General features: G+C 48.2%; 1 protein-coding gene across 1 annotated transcript; it reads right to left on the bottom strand.

The window, feature by feature from the left end:
• Positions 1-3,760: 3,760 nt before the first annotated feature.
• LOC128573836 (chromatin target of PRMT1 protein-like) lies at positions 3,761-5,441 on the bottom strand. The gene has a single exon (XM_053574290.1). It carries the CDS (start codon positions 5,439-5,441, stop codon positions 4,701-4,703), a length of 741 nt encoding a protein of 246 aa, XP_053430265.1. The 3' UTR covers positions 3,761-4,700.
• Between the last annotated feature and the right edge of the window lie 4,455 nt (positions 5,442-9,896).

Genomic DNA, 9,896 nt, shown 5'->3' with positions numbered 1-9,896 from the left:
TCCTCTTTCTCTCTCCTTTCTTTTTCTTGGTTATTAAAGGCCTTGAAGGGAAGGTTTAAAAGTTTTGCCCGGAGAGTTTGAGGCCCCTTTTTAAGCTTTTGGAGTTTATGCTGACTATCAGGGGCCAACTGGGAAATAAGAGATCCCTCCCTTGTGTCAGGATCTAAATCAGTAAAGAGGCAAAAGGCTTTAGACAATTGTGGAAGAAAAAAACTTGATTTTTATCTTGATTCCACGTAATTTATAATCCCTTCTGACCCAGCAACCTCCCAGAGCAGGAACTGGTTTACAGCAGGAAGGGGTTTTGGAAGGGCTACTGGAACAAGGATGGCTGGGAGATAATGATGGAGATGGAGAAGAAGCGGAAGAAGGAAGGCAAAGGATAGAATGGCATTGTGATTAACAGATCCATTCTCAGGCTAAGTGTCCTGGTCATCTAACTTGTATTGTGGCCAGGCTGAACGACTAAAAGTCTGGGTTGGAGGTAAAAAAAAAAAAGAAAGGAGGAACTTTAGGGACAGTCATACGCAGACCAACCACTGAGAGTCTAAGAGGGGTGTTCCCCTTAGACCTTCCGTGTGCTAATCAGACATCAGGTGTCCCTGAGTTCTGAGTCAGACCGACATGAAACTTAGGGTGTTGGCCAGAAGGCGGGTGTCCCCGTTCTGACTCAAACGGAACGAAACCAAGAGAGTTTTCCCAAAGGCAGGTATCCCTTAGTCTGGTGAAGTCCAGGAGCAGGTGATTAGGAGACATCTCTCCACGAGTGAGAGACGTGGCACCAGAGTTTTCCATAGTCACAAAGCTGCTGACTCTTTTTTGAGTGTATGACTATTTCTAAAGCTCTAGGGACTTAACCAAATTCTGAATGGTATTAAGGGCATCGAGAAAAACGTACTGGGAGCTGTAAGGCAGAGGTTGGAGCAGTCTTGAGACAGACAGAAAAGTGAATTCCCCAAGAACAAAATAGAAAAGTGACTCCCTCCCTTCAGTTACTTAAAAATACTATCAAAAGGCCAGGCTCAGTGGCTCATGCCTGTAATCCTGCACCCTTGGGAGGCCAAGGCAGGTAGATTGCTTGAGCTCAGGAGTTTGAGACCAAGCTGAGCTAGAGAGAGACTCTGTCTCTAAAAAAAAATAGCTGGGTGTTATGGTGGGTGCCTGTAGTTCCAGCTACTTGGGAGGCTGAGGCAAGAGAAACACTTGAGTCCGAGAGTTCGCGTTGCTGTGAGCTATGACACCATGGTACTCTACCAAGGGTGTCAAAGTGAGACTGTCTCCAAAAAAAAAAAAAAAACTATCAAAAACAAAATTCCACAGGTGGAATCTTAAGGATAGGAAATTAAATCACAAGCGATTAATCAAACAAGGGACTATTTTGTGTTGTGATTTTTCTCTTTAAAGGGACAATTACATGTTGTGAGTTTTTTCCTTTTTAAAACAATATTTTATTTTTCTCCGTTAGTTTATTAACAAGGATGTCTTTTCAGCATGTATAGAATAAACTGAAATGTGTTTGTCAGTTGTGTTTCTCAGAATTCTTTGGGCTACTTGTAATGGAACACACAACCTAAGCTGATTTAGATGTGAAAGAGTTATTGGCTCATGCAACTTGAAAGTATGACTGAATCCAGGTACTCAAAGGAAATCTTCAGGGCTGTTTCTCTACATGACTTGGCTCAGTTTTTTTTTCTTTTTTGTTCATTATCTTCAAACTGACTTTCCCCCGAGAGGTGGCAGAGGCAGCCACCAGTAGCTCCAGGAGACCAAGCTGAGCAGAAAGAGAGTATCTCCTCAAAATTCCTAGCCTTGATTCCTGTTGGTCCTGCTGGGGTTTTATGCCGAGCACTGGGCCCATCACAGTGGGCAGGGTGAAGGAGGTCACAGGTTGGCCAATATGCAAACAGTCCATCTGCAAAGAAGGAAGAGGTGGAATGGCAGAGGGGCAGGAAGACAGCCAGGGAGTAAGGCAGGAGAAGACCTGGTTCATGAAGGAGGATGTAGTATCTGTGCTGTGGCTGAGTAAGATGAGGCTGACCTGACACCAAAGTTTCCATAGACACAAAGCTGTCGACTCTTTTTTAAGGGTGTCTGGCTTCCTCCCCAGGTAAACCACTGACGTCCTGGTAAGGGCTGGTTTGATGGGATGACCAGTGGAAACCAGAAGAGTGGAGGGATGGACATGTCCACAAGAAATATGCCACTCAAAGGTAGCCTGTAGACCAGCAACATCAGCCTGTCCCCAGCCCAGACCAACTGCCCCAGGACCTGCACTGTCATGAGAGCCCAGGTGGTTCATGAGCACTGCTAAGGCTGAGAAGCTCAGCTCCAGGGAATGTTGGCTGTGAAAAGGAGGCGAGAGGGAAGAGGGGAGCAGAGGAGGCAAGGTAGGGACCCTTATTCTCCCTGAAAAGAGGGAAACTTGAGCATGTTGGTGTGTTTTCTTAACAAGCAGAAAAATGGGAGGAAGGGATATATTTTGACTTTCTGTTCACAATGTAAAAATTCATTCATATTTTTCAGAACACTTTTTCAAATTTGCATAAGTCAGATTCATTCCAGATGTGACCTGGCTAGATTTGTTGCCTGTAAGAATGAATGAATGTCATCATTGTGGGGATGTTTTCTAAGAGCCCCTTGTGGTGGATCCTTTGGTGAGCAGAGGCCTCATCATCTGGGCCCATGGAGACTTTGGGAGCACCAAAGCTGGTTCCACACACCTATTCTCTCCCTTCTTTGTGCTACCATCTGGCTCCAAATGACTCTCCCCTCGGCCTGACGGGGCCCTCGGGCTATTCACAAAGACAGTCCTGACAAAAACAGGAAAGAAATGTTATCAAGTGTGTCATCAAGCTGTGGCCCAAGTGACAGGAGGATGGCCCAGAGTGGACTGAGCTCTGGGTGGTTCAGTGGGGGGGGGGGGTAGGGAGACTCCTGGGGGTGGGGGTGAAGAGACACGGGGACAGTTGGGGCCTCCTCTCACTAGAGGGTGAGGGCCCAGCCCCTGGGACCTCCAGGGTGTAGTCTCCTGGATGTCACACTACATTCCCTCCAGGGCACAGTCAAGAGAACCAAGGGGGTGATGAAGGAACCCCACTTCATACAGTCTTATAACTTGTGGTACTAGTGGGTAAACTGAATGGCATGGAAGACTCAAGGATATGGTAGGGCAGCCCTGAGGTCCCTGACACCCACCGCCTCCTCCAGCTTCTGCCCTCTGTCAGGGAACCATGGTGCAAGGGTCAGCTTGGCCTGGCTCCTAGGAAGTGGGCAGCTGACCTCCCTCAGCCTGTTTCCTCATCTGCCAAACAGGGATGCAAACAGCCACATAGGAGGTGAGCACAATGATCCACGGCTGTGCATGGATAAAATAAACACATTGCTAAGGCCTATTCAAAATACTGCTGTTGTTATTAGCCCCATTTTAAGCTTGGAGCCCAAGGCTATGTATCCTAGCAGGCCCAAGAACTGATTTGAACCCAAGGATTCGACTCTGTAGTCCATACATTTAGTCATCTCCCTGTTGGTAACCTTGGTCTCCTCATCTCTAAAACAGAGACAGTAACACTGCCGACCTTGGCTGTGATCATGAAAATGGAGTGCCCAGTCCTGTGAGAATCACGGATTAGTGGGGTCATGCCTCCACCTTGTGGTGAGCTCTAGGAACTGTGACCGCCCTGCCCGGCCCCTTCTGGCACCCCACCTGGGCTTTTTCTTTTCTTTTCTTTTTTTTTTTTTTGAGAGAACAATTTGTTATAATGAACCAGAAATACAAGATTTCACTGAAACTGGAAGTTGACAGAATATGGTTGAATTTAAACCTTCAAGGAAGATACAAAAAGGGCCAAAGCCAGTGAGTGGAAAAGCCCAAGACTGGTGTGGGATAAACATGAAGCCAACTGCATTCCAACATGGCTATCTCCTGACCCCTCCCAGCAGCTCCTCTGCCACCATCCTCCATCCTCTGTATTGCAGGTGTAAGACAACCCAATGGTACCCCTCTGGGATATGACATAATAAAGCCAAAAGAAGTCTGTATATCTCTCATGAAGATAGAAAGTGCATGTACTCAACCAGCCCAAAATGGTCTCATCTGTGTGGGCCCAGTGCACAGGGTAATAACTTCAGTCAAATCAGAGCTGCTACCACATGCACACTGTTATGTGGCCCTGTGGCAATGGTTTCCAATTATCAATGTGGCAGAATGCCTTTTTGAGCTCCAGATTTCTAAACACTTCTAAGAGGCTATTAAAGGTGTTAGAACAGAACTATACAAACTCAGAAACCAAGGCACTGGGGAGAACGCTGGCTCTTTCTGGGACCTTTCTGTGGGAGCAAAGAGATGAACGGAAGAAATGTTAGTGTCCCAGCATATGACAAGTGAGGGGAAGGAGGGGTAGGAGGAAGGTTTTCTAGCCACAAGGCCAACACATTTGTGTTCAAAGTCTGAGCAAAGGGTAGAAAACAAAAACACCAAAAACCCAAAACCCCAACCAAATCGAAGTGGGGAAAAAATTTTCACACAACACAGTATCAAAAAGTGAAAGGAACACCTAAATGCACAAACTGGTGGCAAGTCCATAGCCTATTATGACAGGTCCATCAAGCATCAATCAAATTTCTTCTCGGCTGTTATGCTCAAGGTTATTTACAGATGTGGTGACTTTAACAAGAGTCTCTCATAGGAAGGAGATCAGGCTTCAATCATTGGTTTCAGGATCTGTCTGAGCCATGTAGGCATCCAATTCGGCATCCAGGTGTCCTTTCGTTTTTGACATGTATGCATCCAATTGGTTGTCCAGCTGTTCCTTGGTCAACACAGGGCGAGCAAGGGCACCTCTCCCTCGTTCATGTCCACGTCCTCCAAAGCCCCCTCTTCCCCGACCTATCATACCCCGACCTCTACCACCGATTCCGCCACGACCCATAGCTCCACGCCCTAGGCCCCCTCTCCCAGGACCTCCACGACCTTGAACACCACCTCTTCTTAAGCCCATTCGGGGAGCTATGGCTCGTCCACCTTGGAGCAGGTTTTGACCTCGGAGCGACATCCCGCCCCTAAGTAGGGTTCTTGTGGCACGTCCCCCACGTGGTCCTCCTCTGGGCAAGTCTCTCTGGATTATGGGCAGGCCTCGTCCTCCGATTGCTCCCCTGGCCAAGGCCTCTATGGGTTGGCCTAACTGTGCCTGGATGTTACTCTTACCCAGGCGCTGCTTTAAGCTCTGCTTAAGTTTTAAAGCTGCCTGGACAGAGGGTCTATTTTCCATCTGCTGGGCCAGTCTTCTGTTTCTGGCACTGGCTAGCTGCTGTTGTTGCTGCATCGAAGCCCGAATATTCACTGGCATCGGTTGTTTGTTCTTCAGCATATTAGTGAAGCGCTCATTTAGAGACATCTTGGTGGTGCTTTTTAGCACAACTTTCGGCGCTGACTGTGCAGCCATATTCAAATCCCGAGAATCGAAGGAAACGGTCGCCAGCGCTCCTGGGGCTGCCATCACGGCTCTGGCGGGTGGGCCGGGGACCAGCTGAACCTCAGCTGACGGTGGAGGGGTTTGGGTTAGCTAAGTGGGCAGTTGGTCAGATGGGTAAGCTGTAAATTGCGAGATTAGTTCGTTGTTGCTGGTTGACTGTCTGGTGGGCAGATCCACCTAATCGCCCAGCCTGGCTTTTCCTGCCTTTTCGTCTGTGGCACCACAGATCCCGAAGCCGCCGCCAACTCCTGCTCGAGGTCCAAAACAAAATGTCCACCTGGGCTTTTTCGACACTCCCTCTCCACCTGCCCTCCACTCCCCCCCACCCGGGGCAGCCTACAGCAGGCAGAGGTCAGCTGAAGTGCATGCATTTTTCAGCCTCTGTGGTTGCACAGGGATCGTCTATGGGGAGCAGGGTGAGGTGGGGGATTTGGTTGTGCCCCCCTGCACACCTGTGCTCAATCTGTTCCTTCCACCTGGTGGTTTGCTACTCTCGCTTTCTTCACGCAATTTTTTCATGATCACCCTATAGAATAGGTTCTGTCTTACTCCCATTTTGCAGAAGAAACTGAGGTTCAGAGTAACTGGAAAGGTGGAATTCGAATCGAGGTCTACTCTGAGCCTGTCTCCTTCACCATCACACCAGAGCACCACGGTGGGTGCTACCCACTTCCCAGAACTCACAGCTGCATCACGAGGGTTTCATGCAAACAAAGAGCTCAGGGCTTCAGTGCTGGGGAAAGCCAAGATTCTGACCTTCTAGAGTTCTAAACGTGTATTACTTTGGCATTCTTCCATTTTCCCCCAGGTAGATCCTGAAGTGAACCGTTAGGCACTGAGAAATTGGCTATGCAGGAGAGGAAGGCAGAGCGCAGAAGTGTGGTTAACTGGGGATGCAGGGGTGGAGGTTCCAGCTCTGGAGGGCTTACCCGGGCCTGCAGCCTGATTTTGTGCATCTCACTGAACGCCATAACCCTCCTGGCTAGAACATCTCATCAACTTCTGATGGTCCCCAAGAACACTCAAACCCTAGGCTATGAAGCGGGAGGGTAACTCACTCTCAGTCCCTCCCCTGTGACAGCACCACCCCTTTGTTCTGATTCTTAGAGGCTGAAATACCCTGGGAGGTTGTCCAACTTACCAGCTTCCAACATATCCGAACCAAGCCTGAACGAAGAGACTGCTTATGGTTTGGCTGTGGGAGACTATCGACAGGCAGATCAAGGTCACAGTCACCCAGACTGGGTCAGAGAGCTCTACAGGGAGGCTCAGTATATGGATACCCTACATTGCCATAGTCCCAGCAGGGTCCCACACTCAACCTAGAGGGGTGGGGGCCACTGAGCCACCACAACTGACAGCACAGAGATACTGAAAGACGCCAAGGTGAGAAAGACCTGCCGAGGCCATGCTTCTGCCAGAGGCCCTCAGGTGTCTGGTCTTGTCTTCCTTCCCGTCCCCTCAATACTCATTATTGAAGGAAAGGCCTTTGGAGACCAGGCATACTTTACAGATGGGAGAAGACATATTCAAAGAGAAAATGGGCTTGGTATAAGGTCACCCAGAGAAGTGGTGGTTGAACTGGGATTTTAACCCAGGTCTCAGGGTACCCAGCCTAGAGCTCTTTCTTCTCACCTTTTCTGGCTTTTGCCATAACCATGGAGAACTCCTGGGGAAACAGCAAGAGGACTCACAGAAGATTCAAGCCTTCCCTGGCCCCCCAGGGAGACAATAGGCGACTTTCCTGCTCGAGGGCTGCGTGGGGGGAATAGTTCCCTCTCTTCCCCTGGGGAGAAGAGGAGGCACGAGGTCTGTATGATGACAGTCCGGAAGTTTGTCCCAGGACAACTCTCCTTGTTCACTTCTCTTGACCCCACTCTGACTCTAAGAATGGGTACAGAGAATTTGGGAAATGACATGGAAGCACGTTGATAAAAAAAAAAATTCCTCTAGACACAGAAATCAGTTGGTCCCACTAGAAAGCTTGTCACAATAGAGTAGGGAGATATCCCAAGGATTTCAGCACAATGTTCTTCACTGTGAAGTGGGATATAGCTTGGGATCGTAACCAAAACCCATGATGCTTCATTTTTTTTGTGTGTGTGTGTGGTTTTTGGCCGGGGCTGGGTTTGAACCCGCCACCTCTGGCATATGGGACCGGCACCCTACTCCTTGAGCCACAGGCGCTGCTTTGATACTTCATTTTAACACCAAAGGAACAAGCTAGCCCAAAGCCCCAGTGGTTAATGCCTTCACTAGGGAGTAAGACATTCCACAACTGACCACAATAGTGCAATACTTTAGGAATTCTGTTATATTCTTCCCTATGGAGCAGGCTATCCCAGGGCTGTCACAATACTGATCATTGTGGAGTAAAACATTTCAGCAGTTTCAGTAAAAGACTAATCATTATGGACTGAGTGATCACAGAAAGCTCATGATAAAACTTCACTGTGGAATAGGTTAGTTCAGGAGCCCTGCCCTAGCAATGGTAATTATGGACTATCCCAGGAACTCTGCTCTACCTCTGCTCTAACACTCTGGAATATTCCAGATATTCCTCTATAACAAGAATCACTATGGAATAGGATAACCCTAGACGTGCTATAATAGTAACCACCATGAAGTGAGCTATGACAGGAAACATACTCTGCTGTAACCCTGGTCACTGTGAAAAGGGACATCCCAGTGTTGCAGGAAGACGAGGCCCAACGGAGAGAAGGAGCACCCAAACACCACGTTTATACAAGGAAGGGCTTTATTCACCAGCCGGGAGTTTACGGCATAGAGGAATTCCAAATGGCCGCGCTCCCCAACTGGCTTGGTCCTTCCCTTTTTATCTCCAGTCAAAAAGTTCCAACCCATCAGTATCTTTTTCATTGGCCAGTTAGAATCAAGCAGGAGACACTGTTCCAGCTCCCACAGAGCTACAGGATTTCACAGAAGTGGAAATTTCCAAGTTCTAGGAAGTTAAGTCTACACGTTCTCAAGAGCTGAGTCACCTTGGAGAGGACCCTGCAGGCGTATCCTTGTGGTCTCCTTGAGAAGACCTGTTCTCCTGGACCTCACCCTTCTCAGGTATCCTCTCTCACCAGGACCATAGTAATGTTGATAACTCTAGAGTAAGATAACCCAGGAATCCCTCTGAAACACCAATCACTGTTGGGGACCAGCCCCCATCAGGATGGTGGGGTACCTGCTAAAATGGAATCCATCAAATGGGGAAAATAAAGACACAAGACAGAGAGAAAAAGTTTAAAGGTAGGTCCAGGGGTCCCCCATTAACTGTGGTGAGAATACAAAGGGGGCTCCAGTACTTTGATCACTCAGCTTTTATTGTGTTCTCTCAATGCTAATTTTAGGTAGGAGGGTCTACAAGCTAATGGAGAACTAAGCAAAGACCAGCCTGTGGGCTACTGGTGTCATGCAGAGCAATTGTGTGAAGACATATGCTTTTTTCCTTGATCTCCTCTTCCTTATTTGTTATGCTTAGCCCGTGCATTCTTTTCTTTTCTTAATAAATCATAGCTGTGTACAATAATGCGATCATGAGGTACAATGTAGCCCGTGCATTCTTGAGAAATAAGGACCGTAACTGAAGGCAAAGAGGATGTGCCCACTTCTGCTTGGTTAGCTCTCTCTTCAGGGGTCCAAAGGGGCTGGTAGACCCTTTGTTCCCCTGTGGGGCAAACAGGCAGATGCCAATGGCCACATTGGAAGCTGGGAGAGAAATCATCTTGTGGGGCTCAGGGTCACCAATCTCTAATTTCCCCACAAATCACCAAGGGTTGGATTATTCCAGGAATTTATCTTTAATATAGATCAATGGATAGTCACAGAATCCCACTGTTTCTCTAATTTATGGAGCAGGCCATCTCAGGAGTCTTACTGTAACACTGTCACTATTGAGAGAGGATACCCGGGAAGGGTGAGGTCCAGGAGAACAGGTCTTCTCAAGGAGACCACAGGATACAACTGCAGGGTCCCCTCCATGGTGACTCAGCTCTTAGGAATTTGTAGACTTAACTTCCTGGAACCTGGAAATTTCCACTTCTGTGAAATCCTGTACTTCTGTGGGGGCTGGAACAGCATCTCCTGTTTGAGTCAAACTGACCAATGAGAAAGGTACCCATGGCTGGAACTTTTTGACTGGAGATAAAAAGGGAAAGACCAAGCCAGTCAGGGAGCACGGCCGTTTCAAATTCTTCTATGCCCTTAGCTCCACCATCTAAATAAAAGCCTTCTTCCTCTTAAATATGGTATGTGGGTGCTCTTTCTCTCCACTGGGCCTTGTCTTCCTGCAACACTGTGAAGGGGGCTATCCGGGAACAAAGCTTTGGTGCTATTGATCAAGACACAGATTCTACCTCAGTGGGTTCTCTGTGGCCCCAAGGCTGTGCACCTGCAGTCAGAAATGACTGTTCA

The sequence above is a fragment of the Nycticebus coucang genome, chromosome 21 (assembly GCF_027406575.1).
Source record: "Nycticebus coucang isolate mNycCou1 chromosome 21, mNycCou1.pri, whole genome shotgun sequence".
NCBI classification, from domain to species: Eukaryota; Metazoa; Chordata; class Mammalia; order Primates; family Lorisidae; genus Nycticebus; species Nycticebus coucang.
Note: the sequence above shows the minus strand (reverse complement) of the source record. Positions and strands in the feature narration are given on the sequence as shown.